The sequence below is a fragment of the Schistocerca piceifrons genome, chromosome 1 (assembly GCF_021461385.2).
Source record: "Schistocerca piceifrons isolate TAMUIC-IGC-003096 chromosome 1, iqSchPice1.1, whole genome shotgun sequence".
Taxonomy (NCBI): Eukaryota; Metazoa; Arthropoda; class Insecta; order Orthoptera; family Acrididae; genus Schistocerca; species Schistocerca piceifrons.
In genome coordinates this window covers 637,611,883-637,637,576 of record NC_060138.1, presented here as the reverse complement: position 1 = coordinate 637,637,576, position 25,694 = coordinate 637,611,883, and the positions used below count along the sequence as shown (strand labels likewise).

Below are 25,694 nucleotides of genomic sequence, written 5' to 3'. Positions count from 1 at the left end.
ACACTAAGGCATTATTACAGAATAATTTAAAATGAACCTATTATCAGCCATCACAGGATCAAATGTGCAGAACACTCAAAATATCACTACTAACCTGTATATTGTACTCAGGTATTAATTTCCACTATGAATGCATGAAACAAGATATAGTGGACGTAGATGAAAATTAAAATTGCAGCTATTTAATATTTTATATCCAACTAACATGTTTTCTGACAACATGGTATGATTATACATATTTACAGTCCACAAGACAATCCATAATATAACAAAGAAATAATTTTAAACAAAAAAAAAAAGAAAACGTAATTAACTACAGACAAGACCATAAAAGCATGAAAAAGCAATTTTCATTTGTCAAACAATGGAAATACCAGATTGGAACATCAACAATGTATGAAAAGATTTCCACTCTCAGTGGCAGATGTAATGCAGGAGCAGGTTTCATAATGGGAATGCAGGATTAGCTACTACAAACAGTGTAATAAATGCATTATTGTAGCCAAGGTATACAGGGAGCCCACACCTACCACAGTAGTCCAAGTTTATATGCCAACTAGCTCTGCATATAATGAAGACATTGAAGAAATGTATGATGAGATAAAAGAAATTATTCAGATAATTAAGCGAGACAAAAATTTAATAGTGATGGGGGACTGGACTTCAGTAGTAGGAAAAGGAAGAAAAGGAAAAATAGTAGGGGGTAAGGTAGAAAGAATTTTGTACAGAGCATAACTTAATCATTGCTAACACTTGGTTTAAGAATCATGAGAGAAGGCTGTATATGTGGAAGAGACCTGGAGACACTGGGAGGTTTCATATTGATTATATAATGGTAAGACAGAAATTTAGGAACCAGGTTTTAAATTGTAAGACATTTCCAGTGGCAGATGTGGACTCTGACCACAATTTATTGGTTTGAACAGTAGTTTAAAACTGAAGAAACTGCAAAAGTTACGAATTTAAGGAGATGGGACCTGGATAAACTGAAAGATTAAGAGGTTTTAGAGAATTTCAGAGAGAGCATTAAGGAACGACTGATAAGAACAGGGGAAAGGAATACAGTAGAAGAAGAATGGATAGCTTTGAGAAATGAAATAGTGAAGGCAGCAGAGGATCAAGTAGGTAAAACAGATGAGGGCTAGTAGAAATCCTTGGGTAGCACAAGAGATATTGAATTTAACAATACTGTTACATTCCATCCTGGATTTCCCATTGTTAGATATTGAATTTAATTGATGAACAGAGAAAGTATAGAAGTGCAGTAAATGAAACGGACAGAAAGGAATATAAACGTCTCAAAAATGAGATCAACAGGAAGTGCAAAATGGCTAAGCGGGAATGGCTACAGGACAAATTTAAGGATGCAGAAGCATGTATCACTACAGTTAAGATAGATGCCGCCTACAGGGAAATTAGAGAGACCTTTGGAGAAAAGAGGACCACCTGTATAAATATCAAGAGCTCAGCTGGAAAACCAGTCCAAAGCAAAGAAGGAAAAGTACAAAGGTGGAAGGCGTATATAGAGGATCTATACAAGGGCAGTGTACTTGAGGGCAATATTATGGAAATGGAAGAGGACGTAGATGAAGTTGAGTTAGGAGATATGATACTGTGTGAAGAATTCGACAGAACACTGAAAGATCTAAGTCAAAATGAAGCCCTGGGCATAGACAAAATTCCATTAGAACTACTGACAGCCTTGGGAGAGCCAGTCATGACAAAGCTCTTCCATCTGGTGAGCAATATGTATGAGACAGAAGAAATACCCCCAGACTTCCAAAAGAATCTAATAATTCCATTTCCAAAGAAAGCAGGTGCTGTCAGGTGTGAAAATTACTATCAGTTTAATATGTCACGGTTGCAAAACACAAACACGAATTCTTTACAGATGAATTTAAAAACTGGTTGAAGCAGACCTTGGGAAGATCAGTTTGGATTCCGTAGAAAAGTAAGAACACGGAACTGAAGAGAAGATTAAGCACAACCGTAATTTTACACTTAGTGCCCTTGCTATCAAAGTTCCACAAATCTCACGATGACTAATTCATGAAATTGTTACTGGAAAACTGAAATTTCGAAAACTTGGCTCACACTGGGGACCCACAATTCTTACTGAACAACACAAAAAAAGAATGGATGGGCAGTGCACTTCAGCTTTTGACATACTACAATGAAGAAGGCGGTGGTTTTCTTTCTCAGATAGTCATGGGGGTTAAAACTGAAACAAAATGGCAATCAATGGAAAGGAGGCATACTTCAATCCCAACAAAGGTTAAGCCTAAGCAAATCTTGACACCTCGGAAAGTCATGTGCACCATTGTTTGGAACAGAAAAGGCATTTTGCTGATTGATTTCTTAACACGAGGCCAAACAATCAATGCACATGGTTACTGCGAGACCATTAAGAAATTGTGACGTGCAGCGGCATTTTTGATTACGGTTGACATTACAAAGAAGCACAACAAAGCACATGTCAGCAGCAGCAATCTGAAAATGGCGTACATGTCTTCTCCTTGACTCAGAGTAACTGCTGCGTATGCTCGGAACTGCGATTGTAGTGCTGCCATGAATAAAAACAGAAACGGAACTTACTTTGTGGACGACCCTCGTAATATTTCTTGCAGAGCCCCAACACAATTTCTTTTCGTATACTTTCATCATTTCTACTCCACATCTATTTCTGCTACCCAGACTTCACTGTTCTGTTATAGCTCATTGTTGCCAATGCCCTACAAAAAAGGGCCACTCCACTTGTCATGTTCAAATAACCCCATGGGCATATGTTTACCTGGCACAGGTGACAGTGGGTAAAATTTCATTCTTCCAGATAAAGTAGCCCAATCCTCATTTTCAGAATCCTAAATGAGTCATAGCTAACAGTCGATGAGACAACATTGTAATGTCAGTTGATAAACATCAAATAACAACAATAATCATAAAACAGGCAAGATGCAGTAAGTACAGGAAGAGAAAACAGATTATATGACCTTTCTGTGCAGTACATAAGACAAAAGTCAGATACCCAATGTTCCAGAAGAAACTGAAATCTTTAAATAAAAACAAACCACTCCCATTAATGAACACACTAACACGTATTTAGAAAAAAAGTTAATTATGGCGTTATTCAGGCAATTTACAGTGTGCATGTAAAGTGATAGTTTTCCTTCTTTTCAGATATACAGGTTCTCTTCCCTCATAAGATTGTATGGTTCTGTCTCCTTTCTAATGTAGCTTCCTGCTTTTCCAGTTTAAATAGTTTATCAATTACATATCTGTTTCATACCATGCCTGCATTATGGGTTGTGTATGCCCTCAATGATCAGGAGTAGCAAGTATTTACTATTACACAGTTCTCTTGTTAGTGTTCCTAATCCAGCAGCACAGGGGAATGGTTTTTTATGGAGTTTATTTAAGTAATGTCATACAATAAGTTTTCTTTTGCTGACTTTATTCCATCTTATTTGTTTTATGATTCTGGAAACTCTGGTATCCAGTTGTGATGCTGATTTTTCAGGATTTTTGTAGGTCCCCCTTTTACTGTTTTGACAAAACTTAAAAGTGTATGCAATAAAAGATTGTTGATTTGGCAACTGTTATGCAGTTTCTTCATTTTACAGAATGGACTGATACAGTTGTGGCTGTCGCAAAATGAGAACTCTTTGAACTAAAGTGTAGAATGTTACATCCTACAGAAAACAATGATACAAATGTAGACAACATGGACATTTGCACTGCTAAATCAAATTGTATACTGATATAATTGATAGTTTATGGATTATACATCCAAGAATGGTGATGTTTCATTACTGGGGCACATGACGGTTTTCTTAAGACTATTGTTAAAATACCTATTTCTACTTAATAAACTAAAATATCATAATGACACAAACACATTCAGTTCTGTAGATAGAGCTTCAGAACAGTATAAATGTAAACTTGAGTCTTTGTTTGAAAGCTATAATGAATGATAGACATGAAAACATCATATGTGGTAATTTCAGCAGGAATCTATGAAACATAGAAAACTTTTAAGCTTTTTCACTATGGTCTCACTGTCGCCTGATTTGGAGGGCAGTAGTTCTCAAGGCAAACCGCAATCAATTAAAATATGACACATCACACTACGCTTGTCCGCCCTTTTTTAGAATACTACTGCGCGGTGTGGGATCCCTACCAGATTGGAGTACATCAAAAAAGTTCTAACAAGGACAGCACGTTTGGTATTATTGCGAAATATGGGAGAGAGTGTCACTGAAATGATACAGGATTTGGGCTGGACATCATTAAAAGAAAGGCGTTTTTCGTTGTGAGGGAATCTTTTCACGAAATTTCAATCACCAACTTTCTTCTCTGAATGCAAAAATGTTTTGTTGACGCCAACCTACATACGAAGAAACGATTACTGTGATAAAATAAGAGAAATCAGAGATTGTACGGAAAAATATAGCTGTTCGTTCTTTCCACGCGCTATACGAGATTAGAATAATAGAGAATTTTGCAGGTGGTTCAGAATAATAGAGAATTTTGCAGGTGGTTCGTTGAACCCTCTGCCAGGCACTTAAATGTGATTGCGGAGTATCCATGTAGATGTAGATCAAGGTAATTTTTATTATTTTTACTTCCGAATAAACTCTTTCATTGTATTTAAGCTTCAGAATTACTTAAAGGCAGGCCCAACTATACGTCTTCAGATGACTGTCACTCAAAATGGATCTTTTGCCCATGTTTATATAAAAATTAAACTAGCTTATCATTGATTGTGTGCTCTCAGGCTTCAGTCTCTGGGGACAATCCCCCCTCCCTATCCTTGTGACCCAGCAGAATAAGACATCCTTGTACTTATACATCAACATCAGGGTTGCCACAAATTCCCCGTAAGTGAAATCCCTGATATTTCTCCGATTTCCAGACAAGTTTAAAGATTTTTCCCCGGCAAATTTTGAGATCTCATGGGTAAGTAAAGATGTAAGTTGACAATCTGTCTTTGCAGCTACGGTACAAGAAACAAATCTGAAGTACTAACATATTCTGTGTGAACTTTTTTAGGTGGAGAAAGCAAGCCAAATGGTGTGTGCGCGTGTTTTATTAAGAGCACTGATGTTATTTTATTTCAATAAAACGAAACATATTTGGTGACAAAAATCAGCATTTCCTTGGAGTCATGAGACAGATTTAAATATCTTCACTGATTTGAGAAATAACTTCAGAAAAAAGAAGGCACCTTAAAAGTAGTGCATAAGGTGGAGAAGAATTGTGTAAACCAACATTGTAGATGACCACCAATAAAATGTTGGTTCTACTACGTCCATTATTGTCGATTATTACCCACTGTTTTATATCTATTATTTTATAGGCATTGTGTGATTTGTACATAGTGTAGAAACTGCCAGCAACTGACACAACTTTCTTCTTCTTATCATCCATACTTTCTACCATATACACTACTTTTGAAGTGTCTAAGTAAAACTAACATATACACTACTTCTGAAGTGCCGAAGTGTATTAAAACAAGTAACACATTTGTGGTGAGACAGTCACAATTGCTGAAGTTGAGCACCCATGGCCTGTGGGCTGCTGAGGAGCACTGCAGTCCTGGGTCCATGCATAAACCATGAAAATCCACTGCATTATGCCATACACAAACAGACCCAGCCTGTGGGCAGATTGGTGAGACTAAATTCGATGGGCAGGGGCTACAGATTAGTGAGAACCAAATCACTTCAGATCAGATGGCGCAATCGATTACAGATACCTGCAGAAATGGCCTGCGTTTTTGGCCCACCGTGGAAATCCACTCACGTGGCCTGTTAGTCACGAGTCACAGACAGCATGTCGATGAAATGAGACTGTGGCGATCAATCCATGCAATAGATAACTTGTTCAAATACTCTGAGAGTCAATAACAATGAGGACAGGTAGCAACTCACCATAAAGATGATTGCTGAGCCACAGACAGGCACATAGAAAAGACAATCACACTCTCACAACTGAATTTTCAGCCACAACCTTTGTTAGAAAATAAGAGTACACACAGACATTCACACAATCACTCAGAGACAACTCATGCACACATGACCACTGTCTAAGGCCATTGTGTCTACAATCTCTGAGAATCAGATCCAAACAAAGTACTCCTCATGCCTCTCGTCAGCATCTGCTAGGCTCTTGACAAGAACTGGTGGCAACACTGACTGAAAGCTGACGGGAGTGGTAGGAAGGGGATAAGCAGTAGTAATGAGGGAGTACGGAAGTGGTGCACATACACAGCTGCACCCAGCCACCAATGATGCATGACACCTCAGTAAACAAACTATTTCATCTACTGAGACAAAAACATGAGTATTCCAGGTTTTTCTTTTCTTTTTTTTTTTTTGTCAAATTTCCCTGATGGGTTTGAAATTCCCTGATTTCCAGAACCTTTGGCAACCTTGTACATATACACTCTGAAGGCCACCATACGATGTATGGAAAAGGGTGCCTCGCACCACTGCAAGTCATTTTTTTCTACTTGCAAATGGAGTATGGGAAAAAGGTTGTCTATATGCTTCTGCAAGACCCCTGATATTTTTTTTATCTTGTCTTCACGGTCCTTCCACAAGGTGTACGCTGGTGTCACAAGGATTGCAGTCTATAGGAAATTGCCAGTTCACTAAACGTTCTCGATAGTGATTCATGACAAGAATGTTTCTTTTCTCCAGGGATTCTCATTTGAGTTCATAGGACATTTCCATAGTACTTGCATGTTAATCATTAGCAAATCTAGCAGCATGTCTCTTAACTGTTTCGATGTCTTCGTTTAATCTGACCTTACATAGATCCCAACACTTGAGAAGTACTCAAGACTGGCTCACGCATGTGTTTGGTATAGTCTCCTTTATAAATGAATTACACTTTCCTAAAATTTTCCTCATAAACCAAAGTCAACCATTAGACTTCCCTTCAACTGACTTATGTCCTCTATCCATTTCACGTAGCTTCACAATGTTACATCTGGTTATTTTATTGGTGTGATTGTGTTAAGAAGTACACCACAAACACTGTATTCACACACTACAAGATTGTTTCTCCTACTCAACTGAATTAATTTATGTTTTTCTACAATTATAGCAAGCTGTCATACACCACGCTGAATAAAAATTCTGTCAAAGTCATCCAGTATCCTCCAAGAATCACTCAAAAACAACACTTTCCCTAACACAACACTGTCACCAGCGAACAGTCAACAGATATTGTCACTTTGCCTGTCAGATCATTGAAGTATATCGTGAAGAAGAGCATTTATATCACACCCCTTGAGGCACTACTGAAAATACCTTTGTCTCCGCTGAACGCTCACCTTCCAGACACTGTAATGGGTTCTACGACTTAAAAAGCCCTTGAGCCAATCACCCATCTGCGAGCATATTCTGTATGCTCTCACTGTTGTTAACAGTGTAGCACTATGTCAAGTGCTTTCCAGAATTATAGGCATATGAAATCTGCCTATTGTCATTCATCTATGGTTCACAGAACATTGTGTAAGAAAAGGGCAGCAGAGTTTCACACTGGCACTGCTTTATAGATTTGTAATGATTTGTGGACAGAAGTTTCTATAGCTGAAAGATTCTCGAGTAAACCTATTTTAAGGATATTGGTCTATAATTTTGCAGATGCATTCTTTTATACACTTACAAAGAGGGATCAGCTACAGTTTTTGACTCTGTACTTGGCAACAAATTCCTGAAACTGTGAGGTAAAGTGAGGCCCATGCCTAAGAGCACTCCTTATAAAACTGAACTGGGATTCCATATCAACATGTAGGCTTATTGTTTTCTTACTCTTCCAGCTGCTTTTCAATGCCAGGGATACCTATTTCCATTCACACAATGGTGTGTGTGTGTGTGTGTGTGTGTGTGTGTGTGTGTGTGTGTCCAGTTCTCCTGTTGTTGCCTGCTACAATATTTTTTCAGAAAGACGAATTTTTACTAACTTTTGTGTGTCAACATTTCTGTTTTCTTTATTGTATTGCAAGTTCAACAACCTCTCATTCCTTAACATTTTCCCAATTTTGTTATTAAACAACAGTTGGTCTTTTATTTCTTTAATCCACCTACTTGGCACACACTTCTCTGGAGTGTGACTTACCATCAGTTTAGGCTTCGCCCATAATTCCTCTATATCCATCGCATTGAAACTGTATGATGTCCATTCCCTGTCTACGTAGAATGCTAACAACTGCTTATCTGCTCTTGGCTAGCATAAAAACTCACCTAGCCTTTCTGATGGATTAATTAGCTTTAGAAATCATTGTGACTATGACGACAACATCGTGATCACTATACTAACACTGTCGATAAAGTCAAACCTGTTTGGAGCTATGGCATCTAAAATAGTTCCCTTACATGTGGGTTGTAAAGCTAATCATTCAAGACAGTTTATGAAGAAAGTGTTCGGAAGAGACTGACTGGCTGTACTGCCTGCAACAAATCCACAGAAGTGTCATAGTACACTCAGCAGGTTAAAGTTGCTTCCAACTAATACTGCATGATCAGTGTGCTACTGAATGAATGTAGCCATTCTTTAAATGGTTTTGCATTTGTTACCCACTTAAGATAACTTCACAGTCAGACACAATTTCAACCTTGGCAGATATACTACACGGTACACGTTTGCCTACTAGTTGTCTGTGTTAAGTCTACATCAGGGCCAGCAGCGGACACGGCCTGCTTATCTGCTGCTAACAGGTTGTCATCCATCTGGCTTCCTTTGTCTTTTGGATCTGTAGTGAGCTATATTTTCCAGGGTAGGGTTGTCAGCCCCACACCCAGTAGTTGTTGCAGAGGTGGGAAAGGAAATCCTTGAGAAAATCTAAAGGCCAGTAAGTGATAGGGAATTTGTTGAATCAGAAATAACAAGATCAGAGAGTTGTTAACAAACCAGATATCATGACAGAAAAAAACAGTAATAGACTATGTTGATTAGATCATATGGAAAGAATTATGGATAACAGCACAGTGAAGAAAGTTTTCAAAGTAAAACGATGTGGGCACTGTATAAGGGACAGACAGGGACAAGATGACTTGACAAAGTGGAAGAGGACTTCAGAAGAAAGGGAGTTACAAGATGAAGAGTCAAGGCAACCTGCGGAGAAGAGCTGGCCGAGATTGTTGAATGAGGCCAAGGCCCTACAAGGGCTGTAGTGTCAAGCAGTGGCAGAGTGCGTAATAGGTTGGCAACATGTCAGTTTCATGTAGCCAATGGGATGATTCTTAGACATAACCAATGACACGTGAGAACAGAGGCAATATATTTCTAACACAAAAATTGAAACCATTGCCTTGTTTACTGTTTTTTGATGTATTAGTGAGCTTCAAGAGAAATATTTTGTGACTCCGGCAGCGACTGCTATAGATTAAATGATTTAGTTCTGCATGGCAACATTGCCCATTGGTGCATATCTCATGGATTAATTGCAGAGACACAAAATGCATCAAATGTGGTGGTGAAACTACTCTTGAAGAGTCAAAGGTTTGTGTGGATGGAATAATCTGGCAATGCAGCAAAAGCCACCGCTCTGAGTAAGTGGATCATTGTTTTCAACTTCAACAAGGAGTAAGGTAGGTGGATCAAGGTTATTAATAACAAAATCACACATTCGTAAACACTGATCCACCTACCTTCTCATATTATTCAATTAAAAAAAGCTGATCCGTTTACTCAGTATATACTTGTGCAGATTGACCGTGTGGTAACACAAAGCACAAAAATATTTCACTGAATTTTCAAATATATGATGGGCTGTGAATACTAGCCCAGTTTAAAAATCTGTGACTGAAGTAAAGTGCAGCTAAATTTTTAGTCCTCATTTACAACATTGTTTCACCCTTTCTTTTGAATGTATTAATTCACATCATGCCGTATGCCTCATGCTCTCTCATTGACTGCACAACACAAACAGCTGACAGACCTTCTTTTGTTTCCATCATAACTCATGGTAAAAACTGACAACACTCCTGCACGGAACATGCCAAGTACGCCAATGGGCCGGTTAGAGACTTTTACCACTGTTTGGGCATGGATATGATGTCCTACTACAACTAAATTTCAGATACACCTGATGATGGGGACCAAGACCCAGAAACTGTGATAGCGTACAGAAATTTCTGCCACGCAAGATTGATGTCAATAAAAACAATTTACAACCGGGGCAGATTTTCTCGCCATTAACATGTAGCACAACAGTGGTGGATGACCCACAAATAAAAAATTATAGTATTTCTGTTAACTGCCAGTATGGAAAACAAAAGATTTGCAGGAATGTTACATGGTTATCAACTGTAGCATTTGGTCCTCTCAGACTTTATATCATCTTCCGTAACATCCAGAACAGATATACAGGAATGTTACATGGTTATCAACTATAGCATTTGGTTGTCAGACTTTATATCATCTTCCACAACATCCCCAAGAACAAAAGAGTTTAAGAGAAATTTCACTAATTGTCTAATATACAAGTGGCAGCTTGTGAATATCTCACTTTTGTTGAGCAGTCTTTTTGTTTCAACAACAGGGGCAAGTGATTTGGGTCCCTGGCACACAGATAGATTTGAAAACTATATTATGAACTGTATATTTACAGACATTTCAATCTACAATCAAATACATCTTTTAATCTTTACATCCTCAAATAAGGCATTCTCTTTCAATACCTTAACCACAACTCTGCATTCACTCCATTCAACAATATGGACAGATACTAATGATGGTAACAACTGGACAATTTTCTGTATCCCTTTCCAAAACCTTCTGTACGCATCAAATATGCCACACTTCCAACTAAGTAGTGAAGGTAGAGTTCTTCATGAGTCTGGTTTATTACTCTAAAAAGATAAAAACTTTTCCTGTATTGCCTATTCATTGTAGATCTATTATTCTTGGTTTCAAATTTTGAGTGCTATACTGACAAAGCAAATGCTCTAAAAAAATTAAGAGGAAACATTTTCTGTGCACCATCACTTGTTCATAAGGTTTTCCATTTATTTTATGGAAACACTTATGTATATTAATCCAATTTTTACACATATTTTCAATTAAGATATTTGAGATTGCTTAACCTTGGTAGAGATACAAACCTCCAGAAATGATCTACAAGACATCCCTAACAACAGTAAAACATTAGTAAACCAACAGGCAAATGAGATGTTTTTATTAGCACCTTAAAAACTTTCAAATATAAGACCACAGCATAAAAACACAGGTTTTCAGCTGGAACTTACTAGTAACTGTGGACTACAAGAACTGTTCAAAAAATTCAGGAACTTTGTTTACAAAATTTTCCTACACTCACATTTTACTTTTTGTGCATGGTCTCCTTCGAAATACTCTTCTCCACAATTGACACACCACTTCCAATGCCATTTCCACTTCCGGAAGCAGTCTTGGTGCTCCTCTTGCCGGATCACACAAAGTGCCACCTGTGAATTTTCTCTTATCTCAAGTATCACTGCAAATCTTCATCCTTTCAATAGGGTGTTCAACATTGTAAAAAAAGAAAAAGATCCACAGAGATTGGGGGGGGGGGGGGGGGGGGGTTAGGTCTGGAAAGTACTGAGGATGAGGCAGCACAGTGATTTCGTTTCCTGTCCAACAGTCACAAACCAACAGGGAAGAATATGCAGTTGTGTTATGATGATGCAAGAGCCATGAATTGTCTTGCCACATTTCAGGCCTTTTTTTTTTTTTCTTTTTTCAAACGGCATTGCAACACATCCCGATAGTACTATCGACAGTTTGTCCCTGTGGCATGAATTCATGATGAGCTACACCTTTGAAGACACAGAAAACTATCAGCACAGCTTTGACATTTGACCTGAACTGACAAGCTTTTCTGGTCTTGGAGAACCTTTCCTGGCCCAATGCGAAGATTGAGCCTTGGTCTCAACATCATAACAGTAGATTCACGTCTCATCACCAGTTACAATTCTCTTAAGGAACATCTTGTTCTGATGTGCACATTCCAAATGCGCTTCACAGATATTGAGGCGAAGGTCTTTTTGGTCTTGACTTATGAGCTGTGGGGCGAACTGGTGACAGTACGATGCAATCCAAGATGCTGTGTCAGGATTTCATGACATGATCCAACTGAAATGTTACATACTTCTGCAATCTCTCGGACAGTCAGTTTTCAATTGGCAAGCACAATTTCATTGGCGTTCCTGCATGAGTGTCGCCGGTAGACTCCGAAGGGCGTTCTGAATGAGGGTCACCTTTAACTTCTATCTGGCCATTTTTAAACCATGTGAACTATATGTAACATCAGGTACAGCTTAAGCACTCATCACTGTAGGCTTCCTGCATCACTTGGTGTGTCTCCGTAAAAGTTTTCTTGAATTTCACACAAAATTTAATGCAGATGTGTTGCTCCTTTAACTCTGCCATCTCGAATTAGTAACTGGGTGAGACAGCATTCTATTCATCACAGCACTGAACAATGAGTATCAGACACACAACAATGAAACTTCTGGAAGTTACACACTAAACACATGCATGTGCCCGGGATGCCAACTACATTTTGCTCTAACACACCAATAGCGCAAAATTACAAATGTTCTGGAATTTTTTTAAACAGACCTCACACACAATGTTTGTAATAAGATTTGCACCTTCCAACCAAATTTAAGACTCAGGCTATGCTACAAATCAAATGTAACCACTGCCTTCATTTAAAAGAATATAAATAAAAAAAGAAATAGGTTTTAACGTAACACATTCGTTGCCTTCACCAAATCACAACCAAAGCATAATTTTCCCACATAATATAGACACCAGGCTATGCTACACACTTATCTGCTGCCAAACCTGTCATTAACAATAAGTAAATAGATAAACAAAGGGATGTACAGAAGAAAGGAAAAAGACAACATGGAGAGAAGATGAGGGAGTACTGGAAAAATAGAAAACAACATGGAAAGAAGAGGAATTGAGGTTGATACGTGATCTTAGCTGGTCAACTGGGAAGGGGAAGCAGTGCAGTACTGCAACCTTCAATACACTCATACTTAGTACACCGACATAGACCTAATACGCAACACAATCTAAAGACAGTCTGCCACAAACAATACTGGTCTACTAGTCTAGTGCGATGACCACCTGACAGTATACCAGGTGGAACTAAGAGAATTAGCAACACACATCTGTGTGCAGAAACAGACAGCAGTTCTCAACAGCCGTGAGTGCATGTGCACTACACAGCAATCACTCACACACACACACACACACACACACACACACACACAAAGTGATACTCAAAGTGCACATTGTGCATGTTACTGTTTTCAACTAGGTGCCCAAGAAGGCCACGAGTGTAGAAGTGTGTAACTCTAACTTGAGAAATAGTTATAGTTGTGCGGTTAAAAAGGGAGAACTGAAATGCTGAAATAACAATGCTAAAAGAATGAACTGCAGGTTACAATTCATAGTCAGTGCTTTAAGAAGCAATATTGATTCACTCAAGAAAGAAAATTGGATCTACAATCAAAGTCAACACCGACTGAAGGAAGTCAAAAGTAATTAATTGTCTGAGTGGATAAAAATGTTGTATAGAGAGAGTTTTCCAACTGCAAAAATAACAACAAACTCTGCTAAAACCGTTACATTTTCCGATAAAAACAAATATCATGTTTTGCAAACAAGTGACTGTGATGACACTCCAAATGATTATAAACTTGTAAAAATCAGTGAACTGAAAATGAATGAGGTTTTAGAAAAAATGTCAACAACAAACACAGATCATAAGGGGAAAAGAGTAATGTACTATTACTAACGGACATTCATGGCAGAATTCCATCCACCATGTTCCGTGAGGAAAACCGCAACACAGCAGTGTGTAGTGTCATGAAACCAGTAGCGGGATGTAAAAATGTTGTAGACACTAACTCTTCGACAAAATTAATGCAGGAAAATGACTCATCTGTATAATAGGATCAAACAATGTGGCAAAAAAATGAAGCAGAGGTTTGCTTCAAAACACTGCACAATTTTTTACAAGCTAACAAAATGCAGAGACACAGTAGTTGCGACACTGCCCCATAGGCACGATCTAATTTACAGTTCGTGCGTAAACAAAGAAATTTGGAAAACACACTTTAAAATAAGGAAACTGTGTTCACAATATCCTAAGCGCAACGTACTGGATATAAGCAAGCTGTATTGAAATCTGCACATAAAGCATTGAATGCATTTGAACTATGAAGGGAAAAGGTTGGTTTATGATCGTATTGGTGAAATAATTAAAGAAAGACTTTTAAGGAATGGAACATTCTATATTAAAGAAAGATTTTTCAGGAATAGAACACTCTCAGCTTCCTGTACATCCTTCCAACACCAGTGAAGAAAACAAAATGAACTAGAAACTAGGACTCCCAATTATCAAATAGTGAATACGCCCAACCTAAAATTTTATCATCATAACGTGCAATCCCTGCGTAATAAGATCGATGAAATTAACATAGTGTTAACAGATGAACTTAAAGATATCTCAATGTTCTGCATTTCTGAGCACTGGCTTAATCCAGAGTACGCAAAATAAACAAATTCATTTTGGCTTCTTACTACTGCAGGGAAAACAGCAATCAGGGAAAACAGCAATCTACACAAAGGAAAATGTATATATTTTTTAATCATATGTGACTTAACTAGAACAAATGTCAAAAAGAATTATGAAATTGCAGCTATAAAAATTATTCAGTTCAACCTGGTTATTGCTAGAGTTTACCGATCTCCATCTGGAAATTTTGAACTTTAAACAGAACAGTAATTGGTAAATAAAGTAAATAAAATGGGTTGTGAGTTGATAATCTGTGGTGACTTCAATATTAATTTCCTCACAAATAGTGGAAATAGAGAGACCCTTTTGAACCTTGCAACATCCTATATTTTAAAGGCTGAAGTAAAAGCTGCTACCTGAGTAACAGAAACTTACCAAACAGCTCTAGATCAATTTCTAGTCAAGAAGAGTTTACACAACACTTCACTAAAATTTTTCAATGCAGGTTTTGGTGACCATCTTGCTCAAATATTAAGCATAAAAGTAAAAGGCAGTATTATTAACAACATGTCTTTAAGAACCTCATGTAGAAGTTATAATCAGTCTAATGTAAACTACTTCAACAGCTTATTACAGAAAAAAGAATGGTCAGAAGTGTACAAAATGAATGATATAAATGAAAAATTCAACACCTTCATTGACACATTAACCCATTTCTTTCAAATTGCGTTCCCACTGAAAACTGTAACTGTATGGGGGCACTTTAGAACAAACAACTGGATCACAAGGGGAATAATGGTTTCATGCCAGAAGAAAAGGCTACTTCATGAAATAGGTAACTCAAAAAATTCCTCACCTGAAGTACATGCATACTATAAAAAAATAGCCCAAAATATTAAGGAAAAAACAGCAAAATTAATGCATAAAGATGAAAACATTTGTAATTCAGCAAATAAATCAAAGGCTATGTGGAAAGTTCCAAAAAAGAATCTGGAGAATACAGAGAATCCTGCAAAAATATAAAACTATCACAAAAAAATCAAAAAGTAACAAACCCCTAAGAAGTAGCCAACTCATTTAACAATTCTTTTTACAGGTTTTGCTGATAATATGTTACAATCAAACTTAAACACAGGCACCCAGGCAAACGAATATAAAATACGTGCGTGAAAAGTATCAATGAACATCAGTTCTGTTTCACAAGATGAAGTAGCTAAAGCAATAAAAGGACTAAAAAATTCCAACTCTGCAGGCACTGATGGTATACCTGCAACAATATCAAACAAGTGCACACCAAACCTAATTGAAATACACACCTATGTGGCTGCTCACTTCTGGCAGGCACTTTTCCCTGATGTATTGAAACAGCAAAAGTTATTCCAGTATATAAAAAGAATGATAAAGATAATGTAAATAACTACAGACCCATCACAATTTCCTCCTTCATCTCTAAAATATCAGAAAAAGTTATGTATGACAAACTCATGAAATTTATAAATAAAAACGACATCCTATGTAATGAACAACATGGATTCAAAAATAAGCGGTCAACAACAACAGCTATTTATGAGTGCATAAATTCCATCCTAAACGTGATAGATAAAAAGACAAATCAATAGGAGTATTTATTGACTTGTCAAAAACTGTTCACATGGTGGATCATAAAATTCTGCTATCAAAGCTTGAAAGGTATGGTATTCGAGGTCTGTCCAAGAACTGGATCAGTTCCTACCGACTAATCGTAAGCAGACAGTTTGCACCAAGCACACAAATATCGAACTGACTATAAACAAATTAAATGTGATGTACCCCAAGAATCATGACCCCTTCTGTTCTGTACATAAACAACCCAAACTTAAATGTTGATGCACATAAAACAATCATATTTGCAATGACACCACAATTCTACTAAAAGGAGACAGCAATTAACACATACAGCAGTCAGTAAACATGGTCACAAAACAACTTAGCAGCTGGGCACAGAACAATAATCTTGTAATGAACAGAAAAAAACCACTGCACTAAAATTCCACAATGCTCCTAAAAAGGACATGTTTATCCGATCTGTCTCTATCAATGATGAACTAGTTGGTAACAGTATTGAAACCAAATTCTTAGGACTTTGCCTGCAGAGCAACATCATATGGAATAAGCATATTGGACATGTCAACGCAGAACTGAGCAAAACACATTATCTTCTTTGCTTACTAAAATTATGCTGTAGTGAGAAAATAGTATTGAAAGCATACATGTCTACTTTCATTCTCATCTTAGATATGGAGTCACCTGCTGGGGTAACTCTGAAACCGCTAATAGCACTCTTAAACTACAAAAAAAGGCCATTACAATCTTGTATCTGGCATTCCTCCATTACCATGTGTATACATTACAGAAACCCCTCTATTCTTTAAAATAAATGTAATAGGTAAGGACTGCAGACTTAAAAAAAAACTGTTATATACATGATCACTTTATCAGACAAAACAGAAACTTACATTTAAACGAAATCAGCACAGCTCCGTGCCAAAAAGGTACTTTCCACGTGGGAGCTATTACTGAGGTCAATACCTTTGGAAAATCTCTAGTCATATTTACATCATCACTGCTTTTACTCCATTGAAGAATATTTAAATTTCTGAAGTGTGTTACATAAATACTCATGTATAAAGTGTATTTTTGTAACCTTACATAAGTATGTCTAGAAATGACTCAGTTGTATACTTATAACTTGTACAATTTCTTGTGCATAAGCTGCTTTGTAGACAACATGACCATTAATACAATATGATACTGTTATTATTGTTGGCATCTCTGGCTTGCAGCTATTAAAAGAAAAAGCCACAAGTTTTCATATTAGAGTTTTTGCATATCGTTCAGTAAGTTTTCATAGATGCAATAATTAAACAAATGCAATGTTTTTATGCTGGGAGAGTTTCTTTTATACAAGCTGTTTGTGAAAAACATTATTTGCACTAATTGCTTTGTATTCTAAAAATGAAATGAACCGAACAAGCATTAAACATTCTTAGCCAGGCACATAGAAAGGAGAAGCATTTATATGATCCTCACAGGTCAACGGCGATGTCCGATCCCACCTGTCGGCTTTGACACGTGGCATAAGGGTGTTCCGTTGTGTGATGTCATAAGTGTGTTGTGTTTGTAGATGTCGTCTTGTTGTGGTTGGTGGTGTCCTCAGGTGGGGTGTGTATGGTCCGCATGTTATGAGGTGTATTGGGTTCATTTTCGTGTCGGTGCTTGAAGTCTGCATTTATCGGCCGTGACTGCTACAGAAGAATAGAAATTCATGTCAGTGAGTTAAGAATTAAGTTTCAGTTGTGTTTACGTTATTGTGGTGTCGTTTGATGTTATTGGTTTGCTGTTTGTCGTGCGGTAAGTCTATGGGCTGAAATGGGGGATGACATGTTGTCTGTCATTAAGTTTCTGCAACTTTTTGAGCTTGTGATGGAGATAGTGAAATACGGCGTATGCAAGCAGAATGTGCGAGCTGGAGGTAAGTGCGTAGCGCCAGAACTTTTTTATGGTAAGTAATCGTTTTTTTGGATCTGTTATTCGCGTGTTATGATGTTTGGTGGGGTATTTGTGTGTTGTTGGGTCGGTGTTATTTACTGCATGTGTTGGTGGTTGATGTTTTGGTATTGATATTGTGAGCTGTTGTTGACCTATATAGATCAAGGGAAATGTTCGATTCCAATGTGTCGTCGTAGTTATGTGTTTTTTGGTGTTGTGAGTTACTGTTGACCTACATAGGTCAAGGGAAGTGTCTGATTCCAAGTTTTGTTTGTTTAGGTGTTGGTTTTGTGGTACTGATAGTTGTGGTGTGATTATAATTTTTGGACTCGTTGCTTTCTTAATTTGCGGTATCGACAATTGTGGTTGAGCTATGTAGTGATGGGAAGTGACCGATTCCTGTCGATGATATAAGTATAGCGGAATTTTGTGGTGTTTTTATGTCATCATTTTGTGTGGTTTGGGATCATGGTGTGCGTCTGTATGCATTTATATTTAGTTTGTCCCCACCCAAAAACCCCCACTTTCCCCCGTTGATCCTGTTAGTTTGATTATATTTTTGGAGAGAGATGTGTCTGTTGGTTCTGTATGTATTTTCGTGTTTGTTGTCGTTTGTGTAATGACGTCATAGGCGCCATATTGGAGACATTGAGAATGGACGTTTCCACCATATTGGCGACGTCATGGGTCAAAGCAAATGGGTGGAATCAGACGTTTCTGTAATCCCGATCCTCACACTTCATCGTATCACAAGTAGGCACATTGGCAGTCATTTTTTTCTGTGTAACTATTCATTTAACTTTAAATGTGTACTGTTTGTTTTGCATATGTCATGCCTTAATAACAAAAGTTCTCATTTGATGTCACAGCATCTTTTGTTTTGTATCAGCATGATAGGAAAGAGAAACCAGCAGTGTCGGCAAGATAGAACGATGGAAAATGTATAAACAAATGGTTTAATTCTTATTTCTGACTAGGTAAAATTGGTCCTACATTACTGCGTCACTTGAATGAATTTCATCCTGTACCATCGACAACATTTTGTCAAAACAATCATGCCCATTTTTACAAACTTCCAAAATTCCACTGAATCTCCATGGCTCAACACCTTCATTAATAGAGACTACATCCCCCATCTTTCTCGCTTCTCCACAACCAGCTTCAAATTCAATGTCAGGCTTTTCATCTCCGTTGTTGCTCTGCCCTCATCCTAAGGATTACATGCACTGCGAGTGCAATAGCTCCAAAAACTGTGTCCATCATGTGCAAAATGCTGCATAAACATAGATGTAGGTATAATGGTTATGCAAACAAGAACCATACAATAAAACGAACAGTAGAGCCCATAATTCTGCACAACAACAACATAATTATGTGATAGTTCCAAAGGGGAACAAGAACTGCTTAATGAACAGGAACCCTGAGTTCTCAGAAATTTTTGTTTTGGGTGAGTGATTTAGGAAGGAATCAGATATACCCCTTCAAGTTCTGTGTCTTTTGCCTTGTTTGTCGAGAATGTAGCAATTACAGTAACAATACGGAGCAACTTCTCATAAACACTGTCATTTAGCTTCGGTTGAAAATTACTTAACTCATAGTTTCTTGTATTATCAATGAATTATATACACTGTAATTGTAATGCACATTTACGAAACATGCTTTGGAAATATTAGTTGAGGACGCAGGCGGTGGCAGCTATTGCAATTTCACAACTGCATTATAGCCAACACCATGTGAGATGACATATTTCAGCAGCTGGATATAGTAGTGGAAAGGCACAGACCACTTGAGATATCGTTAAGATTCTACAGAGATTATGCTACAGTACTTGCTCTCCTACTAGCAGCAGCTTATCATAGGTCGCCGGGGAAACAAAGGGTACGTAGCGACTGGAAAAAAGTGCAGGCCATTCCCATTTTCAATGAGAGTCATAGGACAGCTACATATAATTATGTGCCTATATTGTGATGTCAATCTGTTGTTGAATTGAGGAATGTTTCACACTCAAGCATTATGACATTTCTGGAGAACAAACATCTCCTCTATAAAAATTAATGTTGATTCTGCAAACAGAGATCTTGTGAAACTCAATTAGAGCTCCAGTGCTCTGGTTGATGCCCTCTTCCTAGACTTTATGTAAGCACCTGACACTATCCCGCACAGCTGTCTGGTGACAAGAGCTGTTGGAGTTGGCGGTTGTGTGTACATGAGGTGTGCTTGCTTGCTTGTATGAATGGTGTATCTTTCCCTTTTTCTGATGAAGGCTCTGGCTGAAAGATTCATGTAAGTATCTCTTACTTGTGCTTGTCTGTAACTTAACGAATCTTCTTTACTGTGAATAGCAATCTTTTCCTACATTGTCGATATTCCTACCTGAAGTTTCCATTGTTTGGCAAGTCTCAGATGAGTATTTTGGTGCATATTATGAAATGCTTATCTTCCAGCAACTTCAAATTTCAACTTTTGGCACTCCTAATTTAATAGTTCCTGTTTCCTACCCCATGGATAATATTTTGCACCAATTATGGGAAACAACAAGTAATGAATTAACAATACTATCAAGTGTTGTAACATACTAGACTTTTGTCAGAAGAACATTACACATGCCTAACCTGGAAAGACCTGTGAATCAGATTTCAAACTTACTTGGTATCGCATGTCTCTTCTGCGACCTGGCCGTCTGGCAGCTGCATCTGCTCTCTGACTCTGTTCAAATATTTCAATAAGACGTCTGTCGAGAATATTCTCTTCTGGCTCCCATGTGCTGTGTCTGTATAATAGAGTATTTTATTTACATCACTCACAGAAATTTAAAAAACAATCCATATGGTATAATCAAAAAACTATCTACAGGATAAAATCAATTAATGTAGAAGGTATGAATGTAAGAAATTTTATAGTTGCTCAGTATTTAATAGTATATAAATAATTATCACATATGCTAACCTTTGACTCCATCCTTTCCACTTCACGAAATATTCAACACGACCCTGAAAAAAAAGAAAAAAATATATATTATTACACAAGTTTATGAAACAGATGCAAAGCATAAATCACAACTGGGTAACTGCAAAAAAATCTGTAGCATTTTCTAATATGCATAAAACAAGCTTTCAGGCAGTGTGTTACACACACACTTCAGTAGGAAACATTTTAATTTTGGCTTTGTACTTAATCATTATCGTTCTACTAATATTCCGAGTTTATGGATACAGCATCCTCCCATCCGTCAAGGTATAGCAAAATCAAATGCCACCCTCCAAGCCACATTTTACATAACTTTAGCGAAGCTAACCACACAAATTTAAGGCTACACACAACCCTAATTTTAATTCCAGGACTTTTCTTTAAAAAAAAAATTTAAAAGCTATTCAATTCCTATAGGAAAATATTCGCTTAATCGGTCTGAATAAAAGTGACAACAAAGTGAATCCTACGTTTATTAATAACACCAGCACATTTTAAGAGACAAAGCAAATTTCTAGGATGTATTTAATAAACCATGGCACAAGAGATAGTGAACGATTCACATATTTCTGGTATTTTCACTGTGTTCACTTATTACGGGACGTCTTTCCGTGTAGCTCAAATTCTACACTATGGGTGGTCGGCAACAGAGTGACATTACTACACCAAAAAATTGGAGGGTACAACATACCTTTCTCAGTCTCTTCCTCATAATCCTCTCAGCTGCATACACGCGATCACCCATTGGTAATTCCATTCGCTGCACGTAATCACAAAAGAACACGCTGTTATGAACAGCATCAAGTATCGAAACGCTGCATTTTGTAAATACAAATAAAAGCAAGTACCAGCTGGCTGTTCCGACAGTACAAGGTGTTTGTAAACTAGTTGTAACTGTAGTTTACTAACAAACCACACAGTTATTATCAACTTCACATTTTCTCTCACTGTTTGAATGTTTCACAACACTGTGTTAAACAATATTATAAAACACTTTCCACCGGCAAAACCAACGGTCTGCGTTGACACACAAGAGATACAAGAAATTACTATATTACACGAAACATAGAAACACACATCACCAGTTGTATGTCAATACACAATACAACAATGTTTCCACACTTGCGCAACACCTTCTCCATTCAACGACAAACCAAAGTTACTGCTATTAGAATATCGGGCATACAGATAACACATACAGGAACTGGCGACAGAAACCTAGCGTCACATGAAACTGCCAAAGGTGACAACCCACGTCATATATGGAACATGAAATTAATTAATCAGTTACCTATCTACCTATCAAACTAGTCTTTTTACTCTTCTACTCGAGGAGTATTGAAGATGATATTGTTATTTTAACTATAAAATCTACGATGTGGTTACAGATTACCATCACATACTTATATACAATGGGGAAGGTACCGTAATTACAAGTATCTTTGATTTACAATGTAACAAATTTAACAGTTTTTTTCCGTAACGTAATTTTTTCAAAGCAACGAGTGCAATTCTATGGCTTATAAATAATTGTAGCGACCAAAGAAAAGCCTCTGTAGAACCACACGTATTGTATCATTTTAAAATAATTCTTAGAGTAAATCTGTAAGAAACCTTATCAAATGGTCCTTCCAATTAAACTTTTGGTCTACATGTATACCTATCAGTTTTCCAATGAGTAATCTTTCTAAAACGATAGTAGTCAACATACGATTAAGGTCTTCTCCCTGATTATCTCTCATATAGAGATCGTGAGGATAAGATAAGGATAATTACTGCACGCACAGGGGCCTTCAAACAGTTATTCGTCCCGCGCTCTATTCGTGAATGAAACAGGAAGAAACCCCAATTACCAGTACAACGGGATGTACCCTTTGCCATGTACCTCACAGTGGTCTGCAGAGTATAGATGTAGATGTAGATCAATGTTTAGCAAATTGGGAGAAATTTGTTTTGCTTAAGCCAAGAGACAACATCTTATCATTGAATAACGCAAAATTATATGCACTCAGAGACTTCATCAATAACTAAATACAAATATATCTTTATTCGGGAAAAATTACACGTTTTATTCATCACAAATAGTTTCTGTTTAATTTTCTAAAGCGTACATCTCGTTTAAGTACTGGGGAAAAGTAGAGGACCTAGTACAATATGTTTTGGTCGTTGGCACCGGCACAAATTTATCCAGTGGGACGGAAAAGACTCTAAAATTGTAATTTTTTATATAGATGGGTTGATCAGTTACGAGATACGTCATGCCTTGTAGCGTTCACATAATAAAAAGTAATGTACTGCACTGGAGTACCTCAATTAAATACGAATAATTCATCAGCATTTGAGCATTTGTGCTATAAAACACATTCAGACCATATTCTTTTGCAGGTATGTTTGATACTGGAACTGTTAATGCAGTCTGTAAAGCTTTATAGTCACATCAGTGTGGATTAATTATTGATTTTCACAGTTATTTAAATCGCAACGCCTGAACGTCACAGTATTGAGGATAGTCTCCAATAAAAAAGAAGAAATCACCCACAATTGTACAATTCAGGTTTCTAGATACAAATGAGAAGTGCATACATCAATTTACCTTAACATTAACATGAAATTCAATGAAATCCAGACCTTTAGCTGCTTACAGGCGTTGATAAATGTCAACGGGGGGAGTTGAAAATCAATGCCCCGACTGGGACCCAAACCCGGAATCGCCTGCTTACATGGCAGATGCTCTATCGTTCTGAGCCACCGAGAACACAGAGGATAGTGCAACTGCAGAGACTTAATTCTGGCATGCTCCCTGTGAGTCCCACATTCCAAACTTAGTGTCCATACACTACATTTGTAGTGCCCCAGCCCACTATACTCATCACTCACAGCAGTCAATCTACCGATTTCCGTACGAGTCACTGGCCAGTAAGTCTTATCTATATGAAGATAGTATCTGTTCTTTCGGACATCTTCTTCAGTACGGATGCACTCACAGTGCCCAAACTCTTACAGGAATTGGTAGATTGACTGCCATGAGTGTAGTGGGCAGGGGCACTACAAATGTGGTGTGTGGAAACTAAGTTGGGGTTGTGGGTCTCATGGGGAGCATGCCAGAGTTAAGTCTCTGCAGTCACACTATCCTCTGTGTCCTCGGTGGCTCAGAAGGATAGAGCATCTGCCATATAAGAAGGAGATCCTGGGTTCGTGTTACAGTCGGGGCACACATTTTGAAGTGTCCCTGTTGATATTTATCAACGCCTGTAAGCATCTAAAGGTCTGGATTTAATTGCAATTTTATTCTTCAAGAGCAGCAATATCACCAATGGTATCTGTTCTTTTGGACATGTTCGAAAGAACAGATATTATCTTCATATAGATAAGTCTTACCAGCCAATGATCTTCTTCAGTGCAGATGCACTCACATTGCCCGAACTCTTACAGGAATCGGTAGATTAGCTGCAAGTAATGAGTATAGTGTGCAGGGGCACTACAAATGTAGTGTGTGGACAGTAACTTGGGAATATGGGTCTCAAGGGAGCATGCCAGAGATACGCCCCTGCAGTCGCACTATCCGCTGTGTCCTTGATGACTCAGAAGGATAGAGCATCTGCCATGTAAGCAGGAGATCTTGGTTTCGAGTACTGGTTGGGGTAGACATTTTCAACAGTCCCCATTGATATGTATCAACGCCTGTATGCAGCTGAAGGTCTGCATTTCATTGTAATTTCATTCTTTGAGAGCTGCAAGGTCACCAATGGTATCTGTTCTTTCGAACATGTCCAAAAGACCAGACACTATCTTCATATTAATCTTAATAATCCGGTAAGGCCATTTAAATAGCATTACACAAATCAATATGTCTCTGAGTGTCACACAACACTACGATATACATACATTATGCATGTAATACTCACTTTATGAGGGGAGTCTGAGCAGTCCTGCTCATACCAGCACCAACACTGGAAAGAGTGAGATGGAATACTGAAAATTCAGACATCATGACAGGTAAATAATATACAAAATTTAATCTGCAATGTGGTATAAAACGTTTTAGTAGCTCCTGTGGCTCAAAAATTAATTACCGAATATAATGCATTAATACTCAATACACATAAAACATATTATATTGCACAGGAATTATGGCTGTGCACCCAACATTTGTAATAAGAAGAAAACTTGAAGAAGTCAAGCATTAAAAACCCTGTACTAAAGATTCCAAGGGGGACCAGCTGGGACAAGTGACCCTTCTCCATCTACTTAACCTCCTTTGCACCAGGAACCAATCATTATTTGTGCTTTAAATGAGTTGATTTGAGTTCCTTATCCTGTATTCTGCATTGTAGGAAATATTAGAGCCACAGATCTCAAGCCTGTGAATTCCAGGTGTCGGCAATTTATCTAAGAACAGGAAAATTTTGAGAAATATTTAAATACTTCCTTATCAATTTTTTCCGATTTTCTTGGTTTCCAATTACTACATAATTCCAAATGTTTATTGATGTTACTATATGTCTATATGTCTCTTTTCAAATATCAATACTTTTTGTCTTTAGTGACATAACATGTCACCATTCTCAAAAATGCTTTGGAAAATACATGAGGCAATAATTTTCTATGTTATACCTGCTGTTGCCTTTGAACATCCTGCCACATTCGAAATCTTTAATCTTTGGAGAATAAC

The 25,694-nt window shown here is 37.6% G+C and overlaps 1 protein-coding gene across 2 annotated transcripts in view; it reads right to left on the bottom strand.

Moving 5' to 3' along the window:
- The window catches only part of LOC124787628 (polycomb group protein Pc), an 82,884-nt gene extending 60,719 nt beyond the window's left edge, over nt 1-22,165 (bottom strand). Inside the window, exons 1-4 of one of the 2 annotated variants that reach the window (XM_047254402.1) lie at nt 21,871-22,165; nt 21,714-21,782; nt 21,002-21,045; nt 20,702-20,825 (exon numbers count right to left, since the gene is read on the bottom strand). In XM_047254402.1, coding sequence (XP_047110358.1) covers nt 20,702-20,825; nt 21,002-21,045; nt 21,714-21,779 — 234 coding nt within the window. In that variant the 5' untranslated portion in view covers nt 21,780-21,782; nt 21,871-22,165. Of the gene's footprint in view, nt 1-20,701; nt 20,826-21,001; nt 21,046-21,713 lie in introns of both variants that reach the window. The other variant, XM_047254392.1, reaches the window with a different exon arrangement.
- Nucleotides 22,166-25,694: the final 3,529 nt, after the last annotated feature.